The sequence below is a fragment of the Cnephaeus nilssonii genome (genome assembly GCF_951640355.1).
Source record: "Cnephaeus nilssonii genome assembly, chromosome: 6".
In the NCBI taxonomy this organism is placed as follows: Eukaryota; Metazoa; Chordata; class Mammalia; order Chiroptera; family Vespertilionidae; genus Cnephaeus; species Cnephaeus nilssonii.
Genome location: NC_137077.1, coordinates 5,996,052 through 6,015,250, shown reverse-complemented (window position 1 = coordinate 6,015,250; position 19,199 = coordinate 5,996,052). Strand labels below are relative to the sequence as shown.

General features: G+C 49.7%; 1 protein-coding gene and 1 long non-coding RNA gene across 2 annotated transcripts in view; both read right to left on the bottom strand.

The window, feature by feature from the left end:
- Window positions 1-10,217, bottom strand: part of FAM227A (family with sequence similarity 227 member A) — a gene marked incomplete at both ends in the record, with an annotated part of 44,592 nt that extends 34,375 nt beyond the window's left edge. Inside the window, 6 exons of the mRNA XM_079775495.1 lie at window positions 4,125-4,229; window positions 4,711-4,812; window positions 5,814-5,960; window positions 8,162-8,301; window positions 9,899-10,068; window positions 10,186-10,217. Of these exons, the coding sequence (XP_079631621.1) occupies window positions 4,125-4,229; window positions 4,711-4,812; window positions 5,814-5,960; window positions 8,162-8,301; window positions 9,899-10,068; window positions 10,186-10,217 (696 nt within the window). The remainder of the gene's footprint in view (window positions 1-4,124; window positions 4,230-4,710; window positions 4,813-5,813; window positions 5,961-8,161; window positions 8,302-9,898; window positions 10,069-10,185) is intronic.
- Window positions 10,218-13,691: 3,474 nt separating this feature from the next.
- On the bottom strand, window positions 13,692-19,121 carry LOC307100886. Its single transcript, XR_013813623.1, has 3 exons — window positions 19,001-19,121; window positions 15,890-16,110; window positions 13,692-13,906 (listed from the first exon to the last, which is right to left on the bottom strand). It is a non-coding gene; the product is annotated as an uncharacterized lncRNA (long non-coding RNA).
- Between the last annotated feature and the right edge of the window lie 78 nt (window positions 19,122-19,199).

Below are 19,199 nucleotides of genomic sequence, written 5' to 3'. Positions count from 1 at the left end.
CCGAATGGTGAAATGACCAATCGCTATGATGTGCATTGCAGGAGCTGCCCCCTGGTGGTCAGTGCGCTCCCATAGGGGGAGTGCCACTCAGCCAGAAGCTAGGCTCAGGGCTGGCGAGCGCAGCAGTGGTGGTGGAGCCTCTCCCGCCTCTGCGGCAGTGCTAAGGACGTCTGGAGTGGGCCTAAGTCATCAGTTGGACATCCCCTGAAGGCTCCCGGACTGGGAGAGTGTGCAGGCTGGGCTGAGGGGACCCCCCCTGCCCCCGAGTGCATGAATTTCGTGTACCAGGCCACTAGTTATAACATAAGCACTTCTCCTAGTTATTATAAACTCTTTGTGGGATTATTTTCCCAATAGTGACTTTTATAATATTACTGGCATTCCCGTTGCAGGAAGATTCCTGCAATAGGGTTTCCTGCTGCACTCTACCCCGCCCCGCCTGCTCTCTTCCCTTCTTCCCCGCCCTGCCTTCTCCGCCAGACTGCCTGCTTTTCTCCCTTCTCCCCCGGCCCCGCCTGCACTCCTCCCTTCTCCCCCGCCCCGCCTTCTCCACCAGCCCGCCTGCTCTCCTTCCTTCTCCCCTGGCCCCGTCTGCACTCCTCCCTTCTCCCCCGCCCCGCCTTCTCCACCAGCCCGCCTGCTCTCCTTCCTTCTCCCCTGGCCCCGTCTCCGCTCCTCCCTTCTCATCCCCCTGGCTTGCTTGCTTCTCCACAGCTTTGCTCCCTTCTGCAGCTCTTGGCTTCTTTCTATGCTGTCTTGATATGCAAATTAGCCGCCATCTTGGTTGGGGTAATTTGCATACTCATCCTGATTGGTTGGTGGGCATGGCTTGGCTGGTGGGCATGGCTTGGGCATAGCGAAGGTGCAGTCAATTTGCATATTTGTCTATTATTAGGTAGGACTAGAGGCCTGGTGCATGGATTTATGCACTGGTGGGGTCCCTTGGCATGGCCTGCAGGGATCGGGCTGAAACCGGCAGTCCAACGCCGCCTGCCACTCCTGCCTGCCACTCCTGCTCATCCCGGTCCCACTGCACCTGTCCCTGCCACTGCTTGTCAGGCTCGCTGCTGCTCTGCTGTGGTCTCAGGGCTGCAGCAGCCAGCCATGAGCCCTGCATCTGGCACCCGTCGGTCAGCTGAGCGGTGCTCCTGCTGCAGGAGCGCACTGACCACCAGGGGCAGCTCCTGCATTGAGGGTCTGCCCCCTGGTGGTCAGTGTGCGTCACAGTGACCGTCGATTGGTCGGCAAGTCACTTAGGCTTTTATATATATATAGACTAGAGGCCCGGTGCACGAAATTCGTGCACGGGTGTGTGTGTGTCCCTCAGCTCAGACTGCACCGTCTCCAATCTGGGACCCCTCGAGGGATGTCCAACTGCCCGTTTAGGCCCAATCCCAGTAGGATCGGGCCTAAACGGGCAGTCAGACATCCCTCTCACAATCTAGGACTGCTGGCTCCCAACTGCTCACCTGCCTGCCTTCCTGATTGCCCCTAACCGCTTCTGCCTGCCAGCCTGATTAATGCCTAACTGCTCCCCTTCCAGCCTGTTTGCCCCTAACTGCCCTCCCCTGAAGGCCCGGTCCCCCCCCCAACTTCCCTCCTCTGCCGGCCTGGTCACCCCTAACTGACCTCCCCTGCAGGCTTGATCACCCCCAATTGCCCTCCCTTGCAGGCCTGGTCCCTCCCAACTGCCCTCCCCTGCTGGCCTGATCGCCCACAACTGTCCTCCCTTGCAGGCCTGGTCCCTCCCAAATGCCCTCCACTGCTGGCTATCTTGTGGTGGCCATCTTGTGTCCACATGGGGGCAGCCATCTTGTGTGTTGAAGTGATGGTCAATTTGCATATTACTCTTTTATTAGATAGGACTAGAGGCCCAGTGCACGAAATTTGTGCACTAGGGGGGTCTCTCAGCCCAGTCTGCCCCCTCTCACAGTCCTGGAGCCCTCAGGGGATGTCCTACTAACAGCTTAGGCCCGCTCCCCATGGGGAGCGGTCCTAAGCCGCAGTCCGGCCTCCCTCTTCAGGAGGTGACCGGGCTGATCAGGGGAAGGCACCATCACCCCACTGCTGCTGCCACTGTCGGCCACCACAGGTGTTTTCATCAACATGGACTCCAGTCCCTTCACCATGTTGGGAGGAGGAGACGGCAGGAGGTTGGCTGGCCAGCCCACTCTGATCAGGGCTGGGCTGGCTGGGGGGAGGGGGGCCGATTGGGGGTCAGAGGCTGGGACAAGGGCCATGTGAGGTTGGCCAGCCAGCCCCATCCCCGATTGGTGTGTGTGGGGGCGCTGATCAGGGGCAGAGCTGGCTGGGGGGAGGGGCTGCTGGTCAATCGGGGTAGTGTGGGCTGATTGGGGGTGTGGCTGGCCATGGGGAGGGGCTGTCGGCAGTGGGCCAGCTGGCCCCGTCCCCAAAAGGGTGGAGGGGCCAATCAGGGGCCAGCAGCCTGGAGGAGGGGCCACAGGCAAGTTGGCTGGCCGGCCCTGCCCCCTATTGGGGTAGGGGGGGTGATCAGGGGTGGTGCCGGCTGGGGGGAGGGGCTGCAGAAGGTTGGCTGGCCGGCCCCACCCCCTGATCAGGTGGTTTGCTGGCTGCAGTGGGCATCATAGCAATTGGTTGTTCCAGTCGTTATGGCATTCTGGTTGCTGGCTTTTTATATATATATGAGAGGCCGCTGCACAAAATTGGTGCACTGGGGGTGGTTTCCCTCAGCCTAGCCTGCACCCTCTCCAATCTGGGACCCCTCGAGGGATGTCTGACTTCCGGTTTAGGCCTGATCCCGCAGTCAGACATCCCTCTCACAATCCAGGACTGCTGGCTCCTAACTACTCGCCTGCCTGGCTGCCTGATTGCCCCTAACCACTCTGCATGCCAGCCTGATAGCCCCCTAACCACTCCCCTGCCAGCCTGATTGACACCTAACCGCTCCCCTGCTGGCATGGTTGACACCTAACTGCTCCCCTGCCAGCCCGATCACCCCCAACTGCCCTCCCCTGCAGGCCTGGTTGCCCCAACTACCCTCTCCTGCAGGCCTGGTCCCCCCCAACTGCCCTCCCCTGAAGGCCTGGTGCCCCCCCAACTGCCCTCCCCTGCCGTCCATCTTGTGATGATGTGGGGATAGCCATCTTGTGATGACATGGGGGCAGCCATCTTTGTGATGCGAGGGTGTGAGGGTCAATTTGCATATTACTTCTTTATTATATAGGATAGATACTCATATATAAAAAATAAATATGTATATTCTACTTTTTTCTTTTTCTTTTATTTGTTTATTATATATTCTACCTTTAATTTTAAAATTATATGCTTATTTAAATACTATAGAAATATATAGAATAGAAAAGAAAGTCTCTTATATCCTTATTTCCCAGAATATAGCCATTACTAAAAGTTTGGTAAATTTTTTTCTGGAGTTTTTTCTATTCATAGGAACATATAAAATTAGGTAGGCCTAATAATAGACAAATATGCAAATTGACTGCACCTTCGCTACGCCCAAGCCACGCCCACCAACCAATCAGGACGAGTATGCAAATTACCCCAACAAAGATGGCGGCTAGTTTGCATATCAAGACAGCTTAGAAAGAAGCCAAGAGATGCTGAAGGGAGCAAAGCTGTGGAGAAGCAAGCAAGCCGGGGGGGCGGGGGAGGAGAAGGGAGGAGCGGAGGCGGGGCCGGGGGAGAAGGAAGGAGAGCGGGGCAGGCTGGCGGAGAAGGCGGGCCGGGGGACAAGGGAGGAGAGCAGGCGGGGCGGGGTAGAGTGCAGCAGGAAACCCTATTGCAGGATTTTTCCTGCAACGGGAATGCTAGTATATATATATATTTTAACATAGAGTTGTATAAATTGCCTTGTTTTTCACTTAAAATCTTTCCCAATCAGTACAGGGTGGGGCCAAAGTAGGTTTACAGTTGAATGTGCTGAAACAGTTTATTATTGTATTATTATTTATTTATTATTGTATTATTTTCCACTCAAACAACTGTAAACCTACTTTGGCCCCACCCTGTATATACAGACGTACCTCATTTTCCTAACTGCTGCATTACAAGTCAGTGTATGAATATATCGAGCTTACCAATTATTCCCTCATGTGATTTTTTTCTAAACAGTGGTTGATACTCACTTTTAAGATAGCCTCTTCAGAGTGGGGTCTGGGCCCATGAAACAAAAGCCAAGCATACTGTTGGGCTATCCGGTCGAACAGCTTATTCTGGACCTCTCTGTTTTGCTACCAGGAATAAAAATAGAGCAGGAATTATTAGAGTCCCTGTTGAAACAGCCAAGGGCTGAGATTCTTAAATAAAATTTTCTCTCATTTTAAAAAATTAATTTTCTCAAGATGTTTAACCTATTAACATTTAGGAAATAACACAGTCATTTTATAGGATTTGTGAAACATGTACAGCAGGGCAGAGTGTTGAAGAACGCACCTTAACTCTGAGCCAGGAGGTCCTGACTTCCTCCTGCCCTGCCCCTGACCAGCATGTGACATGGAATAGTTACTAAAAGTCAGGGCAGCTGCAAGGCACGGGGGAATGGCTAAAGCACAGGCATGAGGAGAGGCGTGGGTGAGGGAGGGGAGGGTGAGGATGGGCTGCAGAGGCAGTGCGTGGAGCCAGAGGGGCGGGTAGCCCATGGGGAAGGGGTCAGGATCAGGGCCACAGGAACATGCCCTGAGCAGGGGAGAGCAGCCATCGGTTTGCACTTACCTGGTACCTCTCATGGAAGATCCACCAGAAGCTGTCCAGCCAGATGGCTCGTATAGGAGGAGAGGAGAGAAACTTCTCTAAATCTTTATGTGAACAGAAAGACTTGAAAGAAACAAAATTCACATTATTAATGTTGCTGCTGTTTTTTAATTCACCGGGAGCCACCGCCAGATTCATAATCATCTCCACTCAAAACCTTCCTTCCCTCCTGGGTCCCACACCTTGTTATAATCACAGCGTTTCCCACCAGTCATTTTTGGAGTTAACTTAAAAAAAATAACAAACACCAACTCTAATAGTCAACTTTAGAGTGAATGTTGACTATTTGCCTTGCCATGTGAACGTTGACTATTTCACATAGGGGTGAGGGGAGAGTAGGGGTGAGGGGAGAGCAGGGGTGGAGGGAGAGCAGGGTGGAGGGAGGGCCGGGTGGAGGGAGGGCCGGGTGGAGGGAGAGCAGAGGTGGAGGGAAAGCAGGGTGGAGGGAGAGCAGAGGTGGGGGAGAGCAGGGTGGAGGGAGAGCAGAGGTGGGGAGAGCAGGGTTGGGGGAGAGCCATGGTGGGGGTAGAGCAGGGTGGGGGAGAGCAGGGGTGGAGGTAGTGTGCACGGGGTTCTTCTGGGCCTCGGCACGCTCCCTCCCCCCTCCCTCCCTGGGAGCCCAGTGCGGGCTGCTCTCCAGGTGTAACTCACCCCACGGTTTACCACGGGAAGACACTGTTCTAACTAATGTCCAAGAAAAAAAGAAACTAAGTTTACTGATAGACAGTGTGGCAACTGACAGCAGAGCATGTATACCCTATTTTTAAAGCATGTATCGTGAGGGTGTGGACTCAATGTTTTGCTGATGGAATACATGGTCACAACGATCCGGAGACCAGCGCTCTGCAGGCAGAGTCTAGGTTTTGGAGGGAGCACGGGCTTGGGGTCTAATCTCAGCGAAGTCACTTCAGACCGTGTGGCCCTCGGTGACTTACTCAAACGCCCTGACTCTGTTTCCCGGGGTGTGACTGGGACAGCTGCGTCTGCTGCAGGGGTGGCTGCATAGCTGGGGCACAGCCGGCCCGCGGCTGGCGGCACAGAGGTGAGCTGCACCTCCTGCTTACCTTGCCAGTAAAGGGGTTCCTCTCGGACCGGACCACGTTGGCCACCATGTCACAGAAGTCCACCCCATTCGGGAGCTCATTCGGCATAGAGTCGTTAAACTCGGGGTACTGGTAGAGCTCGGCTAGCAGCTTTTTATCTGCTGTTTTCTGAAGCAAGAGAGCAGGATATGAAAATGGGGTGCATCATTTCGACAGTTTAAGACAACAGGGTATCTTCCCCTTTATATCATCAAGACAATAAAACAACCTTACAGAGTGCTGAGAGAAAGCAGGGTGCGTCCATGATCCCGGCACCTCCCACCAAACACCCACTCACATGATTTCTATTTTCCCTTTCGGGCTTGGAGCACATGTATACAAATGTGTTATGAAACTTCATTTACAACACACACACACACACACACTTTTATGTCCTGCTCTATCCATTTAACTTTAGATTTTTCACATTGCTACACTGTCTTTAAATTTCTCATCTATAATAATATATCCCATCAATAAGATGGGCTATAATTTAATTAAGTTAATTACTTCCAATTAATGCTACTACCATTATATATATTTTTTTTAAATATATTTTTTATTGATTTCAGAGGGAAAGGTAGAGGGGGAGAGAGAGATAGAAACATCTATGATGAGGAGAATCATTGATAGGCTGCTTCCTGCACGCTCCACACTGAGGATCGAGCCTGCAACCTAGACATGTGCCCTGACCAGGAATCGAACGTGACCTCCTGGTTCATAGGTTGACGCTCAACCACTGAACCATGCCAGGCCGGGTGCCATTATATTTTTTAAAATTAGTAATAACTTGGAACATATAGCTTCCCCCTTCTTTGGGTTATTTATTTAGTATGACTTTCTCAAAATGGCAATATTAGGTCAAAGAATATGACTATCCTTATGGTTCTTAATATACATCATTAAATGGATTTTTAGAATAAAAATAAAATATAACTATAAAAATGTAAAAATACAGAAAAGTAGAAAGAGGAAACTAATTACCATCACTTGGCCCTAGCCAGATAGCTCAGTGGGTAGAGAATTGTCCTGATAGGTGAAGGTTGCAGGTTCGATCCCCCGTTAGGGCACATACAAGAAGCAACCAATGAATGCATAAATAAGTGAAACAACAAGTCAATGTTTCTCTCTCTCTCTCTCTCTCTCTCTCTCTCTCTCTCTCTCTCTCTCTCTTTCTCTCTCTCTCTCTGTAAATCAATCAATAAAATTTTTTTTTTTAAATTGCCATTGCCCAAAGGCACCTACTGGAGACATTTGGAGGGACTGAATTGCTTTCTAACTGGACTATGGCCTTGACAGTGGCTGAACTCAGTGACTAAATGCACTGACTCTGAGTCGGACAACCTGGGGTCAGACGTCAGCTCCACCATTCAGTAGCTGTGCCACCGTGGGCAGGACATTTCATTCTGCTCAGCCGCATCATGGGTTATACGACAGTTTCCGTGCTGACTCTCAACTGCTGGACTTTATGCTGTGTGGGCATTTCCTAGGCCAGTGGTCGGCAAACTGCGGCTCGCGAGCCACATGCAGCTCTTTGGCCCATTGAGTGTGGCTCTTCCACAAAATACCACGTGCGGGCGCAAACGTACAGTGCGATTAAAACTTCGTGGCCCATGCGCAGAAGTCGGTTTTTGGCCTGGGTGAGTCTATTTTGAAGAAGTGGTGTTAGCGCACTCAAGGGGCCAAAGAGCCGCATGTGGCTTGTGAGCCGCGGTTTGTCGACCACTGTCCTAGGCTAAAAGGTGAAGAGAGGATAACAATACTGTATTATTCCTATTCTCCAATATTTGAAGGGTTTGAACACCTATGACCTGAGTAGTTTAAAGCGCAAGCTTAGGAGAATCCTAAGGGGGTGGCTGCTGGAGAGGGGGGGGTCCGGCCGTGGGCCCCAGGATCTGAGCAGGAAGTGGGGCTCTGCCATCAGCTCTGCGTGACGGTGGACAGGTCATCCAACGACTGAATCCCAGATTCTCGGGCATCTGCAGGGACTGATGGACCAGCCCTGCTGTGTGACCACCCCTTGGAGCTAAGGTGGCACAGAGCTGTGTGGGCTGAATCTGGACTCCTTGTTCCCAGGAGCAAACATCTGCATTCTACAGGTAAGCAGACAAATGCCTCTGGAACGCCCCCCATTCTGCTCTTTCCAGGGTGTTGTGAGAAATTCTAGCATCGTCAAAATACTTTGAGATCCTCTATAAAGGGAGCGATTTTCCTGCACCATCACCATCCAGGTGCCAATTATTCCCCCCGCCCCCCGGCCCCCCTCCCAGGAATAAAATCGATTTCATGCCTAGCAGAAACCAGTCAGACACACACCCAGGATCCCTTACCCTTTTAATAGAGATAGATCTGACATTCCTGAATTCTGAGCCACTGCAAATCTCTGGTGATTTCCTTTGACTTCTGTCTGCAGAAGAATGGAAGAAGAGAAATGGGATGTGAGAAACCGCAGGGTCTGTCCACCGCTGGGCTGTAATTACAACTGGGATTTTTTCATTCAACCTGAACTGCCTGATGACACTCACAGTATTAGTCTTACTAGATCCCACCCGTGCTGCTGACTTATTAAGCCCTCACTCCCCCCAAGCCTGTTCCTCATCTATAAAATATATTCAGTAGCGCCAACCTCACTAGTCGGGGCATTATGAAGATTTAGCAGGAAAATGAAACTGCCTGATGCAGTGTGGCACATAGTAGGTGGCCTCTGAATGGTATTGTCCTTCCCTCCTTTGTTGCCCAATGCCAAGAAGTCAGATTTAAGACTCCTTCAGAAGATTACAAAAATATCCCCATCTGAAACTCTGGATTCCTACTGAATGCATTTCAGATCCTACAAAACCAAACCCCACAAAAACACTATGAGAAAGGATTTTGCCTCTGTCTTCCGAGCTGCGGTAGCTTTTCTCTTTTAAAGCCTTCTTCTCCAACTCAAATCTCTCAAATGCCTTCAAAAACCAAAAAGAAATGGGGCATTAGGGAGTGATGCAAATCTTGGCGCAGGGCGGGGGTCAGGGACTACCTGTGGTCGGCAAACTGCGGCTCGCGAGCCACATGTGGCTCTTTGGCCCCTTGAGTGTGGCTCTTCCACAAAATACCACGGCCTGGGCAAGTCTATTTTGAAGAAGTGGCGTTAGAAGAAGTTTAAGTTTGAAAACATTGGCTCTCAAAAGAAATTTCAATCGTTGTCCTGTCGATATTTGGCTCTGTTGACTAATGAGTTTGCCAACCACTAGTCTAGGCCATTCGCCATTGGCGTGCAAAAGGCCCGGAACAAAATTTGTGACAGCCTTTGCTGTCTTCCCCCAGGTGTATGGTCTTGGTGGCCACTGGCCTCATCCTCAGTGTCACCACTAATACATCCCCTAACCCTGCCCCTCTCAAGATGCTCCTCCTCCCAGCGGCACCTCAGGGCTCCGCCTCTGAGGAGTACAGGGTTTGGAGCGGATCCAATCGTGGTTACAAGGTACTGTTTAATCTCTCGGCAAAAGGGTATGAATAATAATACCTACCTTTCAGGGTTCTTACAAGGACCAGATATAAAGTATTTACTGCATCTTAAAACACAAGCACCGAGGCTAGCACATGGGAGCTGCTCAGTAAACTATTACTATGATTGGTCATCATACCCCTGACCGCTCAGAAAGTTCTCTTGATCTCTGACTCCTCCTCTCCTCCCCCCACGCCCTCCTGAAAAGGAAAGAAACATGAATGTCAGTGACCCGACAAGTTGTACTGACGGTTAGCCCTGAGCCCACCGTGCCCAGGTAACCAGGTTAACAAAGAAGTACGATTCTGTTCTTGCCCTCAAGGAACTTACAATCGATCCTGAGAGCGAAGTCAACACCTGTGGGACAATTAAACCGGTAAGTTTAGGATTCAACCAAGTGAGATCGATGTGAGCTGGAGCAGCCAAAAAGGCCTGCCTGAAGGAGGCGGGACAGGAGTGGGGAAATGATGCGGCACCTGTGGCCTCAGCTTGCTAAAGGGCGAAGTGCCTCTCGGCCTTCCCCTGTCTTTCTCCTGAACTGGCACGTGTGCAGGTGCGTGTACGTGGGGAAAGGGCTCACATTGGTAAGGTGTATGTGTGTGAACATGTTGCTCCAGCAGAGTGCACAGGGATAAGGCGTGATGGGTGAATCGGTGGTTGGGTGCCAATGTAGCAGAACAGCAAGGTCCCTGGTCCTCCCAGGATGCCACTGCAGCCAACACTGTCAGGGCCTTGGAAGGAGGGACAGACCTGCACACGGAGGGGACAGAAAGGGCAGCTGGACATCGGGAGGAAAGCAACTTTGAGGGGGGAAATGATGAGACTGGCATTTGGCTGAGTTTGCACTGGAGCGACAGCAGGACCTACCAGTGGGGCTGTGCCTGGCTGATGACCAGCATCGCAGGGGATTATTCAGATATTCCGATTCATTAGAGGCTTATTCCTTAGGTCTGTGTTGGGTCCTGAATTGTTTATTGTGACTCCTGGATAGTTTTCTATTTAAATTATACACGCACGCACGCGCGCACACACACACACACACAGAGCAATTTGCATGGTACAAAGCCAAATAGCACAGTAAAAAGTCTTCCTCCCACCCCTTGCCCAACACCCTTAGTTCTCTCACCGCCTTTCAGAGTTATTTGGTTCAAATGGGAGCATTCACGCACACGGTCCCACACCTTGCAATTTCCACTTTTAGTTTCTAATAGGCTCCAGGGCAGCCAGGCGATTAGTTAGGTTTAGGTATAACTCCTCTGGGTAGCCGGAACATGAGCCCAAAATGCAGGTGAGAAGCCACAATTTGCAAACGCATTACTCATTCCACAAATATTTCATGGGCACCTACTAAAAGCCGTACACTGTGCCCATGTTGAGGATGCCATCCCTGCCCTACAAGGGCTCCCAGACGAGTGGGGAGAAGCTGATGATCAGAGCGGAGAGGCGCTGCCGTCGGGAAGGACAGGATGACAGGAGGGTGCCCAGAAGAGCTATCCACACTCTCTTGGGGTGGAGTGCCGAGAAGGCCTTCCCGGAGGCAGGTACCCGCAGGCAGAGGAAGGAAAGCCTGCCATGGGAGGGAACAGTGCAGTGGTGGGCGAACAAGCTTTCGGGGGGACTGGAAAAAGAGCCACGCACGGTTCCTGGCCGGAGCCTGGAGGGAGACCCACACTTAGGACCTGAGAGAAGGAGCAGAATAGGATGGGAGGAGGAGGAGCTGGGCCTCAAAAGGAGGTGGCCCACTCACGTTTAGTGCTTATCTATTAAGCCCTTCTTATTCACCAGGCACCGGGCTAGGTGCATCCAACAGGGCAGAACGGAGGCTAGAGAAACCAGTGTGACTACAGGTGCTGACCCAGGAGCAGCGGCCACACAATCCAGGCCTGGTGTGTAAAGGGCGGGGCAAACCTCGGCCCAGAAATATATCCACATAAGAACAGGCAACTGAACCTGGACGAAGGGGTAAAGGCAGTACAATGGAGCACATACAGTCTTTTCAACAAATGGTGCTAAAACAACCGGACATCCGCATGCAAAAAAGTGAACCAAGACACATACCTTATACCCTTCATAAAAATGAACTCAAAACGGATCACAGACTAAATATAACATGTAAAACTATAGAACTCCTATAAGATAACAGGAGAAAACTTAACTGACCTTGGGTATGGCGATGACTTTTTAGATACAACACCAAAGCAATTGATAGTTGGACTTCATTAAAACGAAAAATGTCTGCTTTGCTAAAGACAATGTCAAGAGAATGAGAACACAAGCCACACAGACTGGGAGAACATAGCTGCAGAAGACATACATGATAAAGACTGAAATCCAACATACACAAAGAACTCTATAAGAAAACAAACAATTCAATTAAAAAATGGGGCAAAGACCTTAACAGACACCTCCCTAAAGAAAAACACAGATGGCGAGTAAGCATATGAAAAGATGTTTACTATCACATATTAGAGAATTTCAAATTTAAAAAAAAAAATGAGATCATTATGTGCCAATTGGAATGGCCAAAATCCAGAACATTGACAGCACCAAATGCTGACAAGGATGTGGAACAAGAACTATCCTTCAATTGCTGGGAGAGATGAAAATGGTGCAGCCACTTTGGGAGACAGTTTAGTAGTTTCTTACTCATAAACATACTCAACATATGGCCCAGGAGTCCTGCTCCTTGGTATTTACCCCCATGAGCTGAAAACCATGTCCACAAAAAACCCTCACATGGATATTTATTGTAACTTTATTCATAATTACCCAAGCTTGGAAGCAACCAATATGTCCCTCAGGAGGTGAACAGAGAAATAAACTGTGGTGCATTCAGACAGTGGAATATTACTCAGTACTAAAAAGAAATGACCTATCACCCTGGCCAGTTTAGCTCCGTGAATAGAGCGTCAGCCTGCGGACTGAAGGGTCTAGGGTTCGATTCCGGTCAAGGGCACATGCCTGGGTTGTGGGCTTGACCCCCAGTGTGGGGCATGCAGGAGGCAGCCGATCAGTGATTCTGTCTCATCATTGATGTTTCTATCTCTCCCTCCCTTTCCCTTCCTCTCTGAAGTCAATGAAAAGATATTTAAAAAGAAAAGAAAGAAATGACCTATCAAGCCAGGAAAACACACGGAGAAACCTTAAATGCATACTACTAAGTGAAAGAAGCCAGTCTGAAAAGGCTACATGATGTATGGTTCCAACTACATGACATTTCTGGAAAGATCTGTGGTTATCAGGGGCTGGCGGGGAGGAAGGGATGAACAGGAGCACATAGGATTTTTAGTGAAACTATTCTGTGCAATACTACAAAGGTGGGTACATGCTGAAACACATTTGTCCACACTCATAGAATGTACAGCTCAAAGAGAGACCGCTAATGTAGAGGATGGGCTTTGGGTGACGATGATGTGCCGATTCAGGTTCCTCAGTTACAACGCGCCACTGTGCTGACGAGCGGCTGTGCATGCGAGGACAGGGATAAGCGAGAACTCCATACTTTCAGCTCAATTTTGCTGTGAACCCGAAACTGCTCTAAAAAATAAAGTTCATTAATTAAAAAATATAGCCCTAGACGGTTTGGCTCCATGGATAGAGCGTCGGCCTGCGGACTGAAGGGTCCTGGGTTCGATTCCAGTCAAGGGCACATGCCTGGGTTGCAGCTAAATCCCCAGTAGAGGGTGTGCAGGAGGCAGCCAATCAATGCTTCTTTCTCATAATTGATGTTTCTATCTGTCTCTCCCTCTCCCTTCCTCTCTGCAATCTATATCTATCTATCTATCTATCTATCTATCTATCTATCTATCAAAAAAGAGGTAATATGCAAATTAGGCCTGGACTCCATAACAGGTCACGACCAGACAGGAGGAGGTTGCGCGCACAGGTGAGGCCCAGAGCACAGACGGAGACAGAGGCAGGGGGGCCTGCCCGAGCCGGCGCAGCAGCTGGGGCGGCCCCAGAATGGACACAGGCAGGGGGCCCGGGGGACGCTGTGAGTCAGGCATGGGTCCTGGCCCCCCGCGGCCCCAGAGCGGACACAGGCAGGGGGCCGGGGGACGCTGTGAGTCAGGCATGGGTCCTGGCCCCCCGCGGCCCCAGAGCGGACACAGGCAGGGGGGTCAGGGGACGCTGCGAGTCAGGCATGGGTCCTGGCCCCCCGTGGCCCTGGAGCGGATACAGGTGGGGGGTCAGGGGACGCTGTGAGTCAGGCATGGGTCCTGGCCCCCCGCGGCCCCAGAGCGGACACAGGCAGGGGGGTCAGGGGACGCTGTGAGTCAGGCATGGGTCCTGGCCCCCCGTGGCCCTGGAGCGGATACAGGTGGGGGGGGCCGGGGGACGCTGCGAGTCAGGTGGACGCTTGCGCAATTTCAACTGCACGCTGGGCCTCTAGTATATATTTATCTGAGGCCGCTATTGGGCAAACGTGCTGTCAAATAAATGGAGGGCTCTCCAGAGCCCTTTCTTCCTGGAAGCCTGGCCTCAGCCCAACGTCCATAGCTCACCAGGATGTCGTCCAGTGGTTTGGGGGTCAGGTCTACTTCAGCAATCCTTTCGTTCACCTGGTGGATGGAGCCAACAAGACACGCTGGGAGGAGGGTCCGCTAAGGAAACTGGGTGGCAGTTACACACAGACAGGATGAGCTAGCCTGGCAAGGACACAGGCTCACTCCCTTTCTGTGCTGTCTCTCCACTTAATTATCTTCATTCCAAACATTCAACACGCCCTCTGTCTTGTGTTAAATTAGCTAATTTATAAATAGTAAGTGGTAATTCTATTCTAAATACCTTGGAAAATATGGAAAGAATAATCCATGATGCTACCACCATAACAACTCATTAGGATTTAGGGAGATCTCCTTCCAGGATTTTTCACGTGCCGCCTTTTGCACATAATTATAATCTCAGTGTATGTCTATTTTACTACTCTGACTTCTCTTCCACTCACTAATATGATCATTTTCCATAAAGCGAAATAAATATTCGTAATATTTTAAACGGCATTATATGAATCCATGTAGAGGATGTACCTTAATACACTTAACTGTTCCTTGGTTATAGATATTTAAATTATCACTTTTTGCAATTATAAATCATTGCAAATTATATACATAGTCACACAAAGCTCTATCTCCATATTTTGGATTATTCCTTTAAGGGAGATTTCAGGTTACAGATGACTGGATCACAGTGTATCTCAACCTTGCTTATCGCTTTTGAAATCTCTGCTCAGTTCAGTGGCCCATCTTGTCACCCTCGCTCTGTCTGAATTTGTCTGTCTGAGCTACAATTGGCCTAAGACATATCCTCTGTAAAAGCCCCATAATCCTTTCACTCCTCTCGCCACCTTCACATAAAGCAAGGCCCATGCTTTCTCCCATTATCTTCAAGTGTTCTTACTGATCGGAGGGTACTTGGCAAAGGAAGACGCCAAGCAGGGACATGACAACTCCAATGGGTCAGTTAGGCTGTGATGAGTGTGGGATGAAGAAAGAGGGGACGTTAGAAATGGCCCATGGATCGCTTCTCGGCCTTTTGGCTAAGATCAAGTGTAGTATCTGTTCTTATCAGTTTAATATCTGATACGTCCTCTATCTGAGGACATTATATTAAATGTATTTTTGGAGCGAGGAGATGGAATAGGAGCTTGCTCCGTCCACTCCACGCATCAACCCGGTATTGCAGTATCTCCGGGAATGGTGCACACACAAAAAAAAAGAAAGAAAGAAAGAAATGGCCCATGGAAGCCAGACCCTGAAGCAGGTCCTGTGGGCTCACCGGGGCTCATCTTGAGGAGCTGAGAGGCGTGCAGAGAAGGGGACGCAGACGGGTGAGTGCCGTTGGGCCGGCAGCAGCTTGACTTGAAGGTGCATGAGCTCCGTGTGAGATGAAAAGACCTGCAGTTATTTATAACCTGAGAGGGTCATTTGCTGGATGAACTCTAAGTCCTCCAGAGACGGGATTCTGTGGGTCCCTGGGATATAGTTCAGGGAGAAGTGAGATGAGGATCGACGAAGGCAGGACCAGAGAAGTAAGATGCTAGTAGAGCCTGCATAGTGCCAGAAGGGGCCACCTCTGAGCACAGGCAAAAGGGCTGGCAGGTGAGCCCTTTAAATAGGGTCTTAAAATAATTTTTTAAATAGGGTCTTAAAATAATTTTTAAAATAGGGTCTTAAGTTTACTTATCTGAGGCTAGAGGGCTGGACAATGACTTTTTAGTTGCTATCTATAATTGTCATTTTTTTTTGGAAGATAAAAGGGAAAGGAGGAGGCAATGGAAAAAAAAAAAGAGCTTTTTTCTCTTCTTCCTGATTCTTTCAACAAATATTTCCAGTACTTTTTCCTTTTAAGTTCTTTCTGATTATCTCAGTAAAACAAATTCAAGTCAAATAATCCTTAACAGCCTCAAATTCTTTTAGAGGGTAGGTAGAACGTAAGTAATGAAAAAAGTAATGAATGTATAAGGAACGAGCTAACAAGTAGTGCATGTTGTAAACTCGGCACAGGTGGCGCCCCGGGGCAGGTGTACTAGTATTTGGTCTCAACTGTAAACAGCATCACAGAAGGATACAGGGCACGTGGTCTGCCAGATGACTCCTCGCGGCATTCTGCCTCGCACCCTGTGCCAGGCCCTCCTCCACGGGCACCATTGGCAAGGCGGTGACATTGACGACATCCATATTCTTGAAATAAGCCATTGTCCAGTTTCTTGCAAACTGACAAATAGTGAGTTTCCACTGCTAACAGCCTCTCATTTCTCACTCTGATCTTGTCCGCTGTTCAACCAGCCCCCTGGAATCACAAACAGCACAGAACTGTCTTAGAAAACACAAGCGTGCTCATCGGGCAGGCGGGGATAAAGGCTTTTGTCTGAGAAGCCCATTGTCAAGTGAGAATTTCAAGGCGTGTACACGTGATCTTTCTATCTGCTGATGCCCACCCCCAGCCCCACTGAAAATTGTTGATCCTTGAACAATATGGGGATGAGGTAAGGGTACCCTCATGCAGTTGAAAATCAACACATATCTTTAGACTCCTGAAGTTGACTACTGATAGCCTACTGTTGACTGGAAGCCTTATCACGAGCATAAACAGTCGGTTAACACATACTTTGTACGTTATATATATATTTTTAAATATATTTTATTGATTTTTTACAGAGAGGAAGAGAGAGGGATAGAGAGAAACATCGATGAGAGAGAAACATCGATCAGCTGCCTCTTGCACACCCCCCACTGGGGATGTGCCCGCAACCAAGGTACATGCCCTTGACCGGAATCGAACCCGGGACCCTTGAGTCCGCAGGCCAACGCTCTATCCACTGAGCCAAACCGGTTTCGGCTGCTTTGTGCCTTTATGCCTTTACACGTGCTGTTCTCTCTACTCAAAGCTCAGCCAGATGATACATCTTTTGGAAAACCTTCTATCTTTTTAATCTTTATTATTGAAGTATTACATATGTCCCCCCTCGCCCCCCTTGACCCCGTCCAGCTTGCCCCCCCTCCCAGGCCTTCACCGCCCTATTGGAAAGCCTTCTTGATTTACTCCAGGCAATTAGTGCCACCTGTCCTCCCCGAAGCCCAGAATTCTTACAGCACTTAATATACTGAACGGGAATTCTTTGCTTCTACGGCTTTCTCCATTAGGCAAATTACTCCGTAGAGATTATGTTCACTCCATACTTGTTTCCATTTTAGACTCACTCACCACGCTTCTTTCTAGGCCAAAGAGGCTATGCATTTGGGGCTATCCCAAGCCAATTGGATATAGGAAGAGCTGACCCAGGCCCTCCCTCCTGCTCCTAGCCTCTAGTGAAACAGGCCGGGGGGGGGGGGGGGGGAGGGCAGAGAGGCGGCAGGTGCATTGCAGGGCTTCTCACTTTCCTCCTCCTCACTCCCCAGCATGGCTGGCAAACTGCATGTTCTCTGACAAGCAGGCTTAGGGCGACCTTGTCACAAAGCCTCTTGCTTTAGTTTAACATTATTACTCCTGCCTAATGGGAAAGCTGAATATTACGCTTTCTAAGAGAAATGTTTAAAATACATTCTCTGTTCCCTTCTGAATTTTCAGCAGACTATTTTAGGTTAAGTATTCTCTGAAACATGGTGCGTTTTTATTGTCAGTACTAAAGGAGGAAAAAAGGACGTGGAGGGAACTAACTTAATTGAATAACTACCCTGTGCCCAGCACCATGCTCTGTCCAGGGGGTAGATGAGCAGAAGAATGAGAAACTGCCTGCCCTCAGGGAGCACATGTTCTGGCAGCCGAGGCTGGACTGTGACTGCTTCAAGTTAACACGCTTTGCCCTGGCCGAGTGGCTCAGTTGGTTGGAGTGTCGTCCCGTACACCGAAATGTTGTGGGACCAATTCCCAGTCAGAACTTGTGCATCCATGTTTCACTCTCGCATCGATGTTTCTCTCTCTCCCTCTCCCTTCCTCTCTCTCTAAAATCAATAAAAGCATGTCCTCAGGTGAGGATTAAAAATAATGATAATAATACAGTTAACATATTCTACCTTAAACAGGCTGGCTTTTGTTCAGTTTAACCTTTGGTCATTCAAGGACTAGTTACTGAGAGCCAGCAGTATATTCATTCCTACTGGGGATAGGATGGTGAGCTAGTCAGACTTGATCTCTGCCCTAATGGAGCTTATGTCTGATCAAACAATTAAGTAACTGTGGATGATAACTCTGACCACTTCTTTGAAGGGAGGTTCTCAGAGCTATGAGATGACGCGAGAGTGGGCACTGACCTAGTCCAGTGGTCAGCAAACTGCGGCTTGCGAGCCACATGCGGCTCTTTGGCCCCTTGAGTGTGGCTCTTCCACAAAATACCACGGCCTGGGCGAGTCTATTTTGAAGAAGTGGCGTTCGAAGAAGTTTAAGTTTTAAAAATTTGGCTCTCAAAAGAAATTTCAATCGTTGTACTGTTGATATTTGGCTCTGTTGACTAATGAGTTTGCCGACCACTGACCTAGTCAATACGGCCAAGTGGGAAACTCCCTCTAAGCAGAGGGGAGCAAGAGGGGAAATGTAGGAAAAGGCTGGACCTGTGCATCACAGTAGCCACTAACCACATGTGACAAATCACCCCTTGGAATTTGGTTAATGTGAGTGAAGAACTAAACTTTTTATTTTAATTTTAAAATGAAGCAGCCTAAATCTGAATGTATTAATTATATGTAAAAATGAGAATATTTGAGACATTTGGAGCTAAATAAAGTATCATTCAAGTTAACATCACCTGATTTTGTTGTTGTTGTTATTTACTTTTTATAGTATGGCTACCAGGACATTCTACATGACACATGTGGCCCACGTTATGTGTCCATTGGGCAGTGCCGGGCTAGACCGTGCAGATTCTGGCTCTAGGACAATGCAGGGAGGTGTAGTTGGAAGGAAATTACCACTGGAGTCGGAGACCCCTGGGTCCTGCCGGTGCACCTGCTAGGCACCCCGCAAACATCCCCTGAATGACCCTGAGTTTCTTCATTTATCTAATCATACACTCGGTTAGGACTTGGGAGATGGAGAGTTGGTTCTCGGGGAGCTCTCTGCCCCTTGCTCACGGGGAGACCCTGAAGCGGCCCCTGAGCCTCAGTTTCCCCTGCTTGTAGAAACCGGTGAGATTGGGGTGTGGGGAGGCGGGCGGGGTGGGTTACCGTTCTTCTGTCCGTCTCACCAGAAGACTTGGGCGGAATCCGACGAACTCGGGGGCAGGTTTCGTCCCGGGCCCCTCAAGGGACCCTGCGAGGTTCTGGGTGAGACAGTCGACCCGCGTGGCCCCCACATCCACCAGGAAGAGGTGCCCTTTGCTTTGTGGTCTTGTGGGGAGGAGGGGCAAACAGAGAGAGGCCCATTTTGCTACTGTGAGTCCTGGG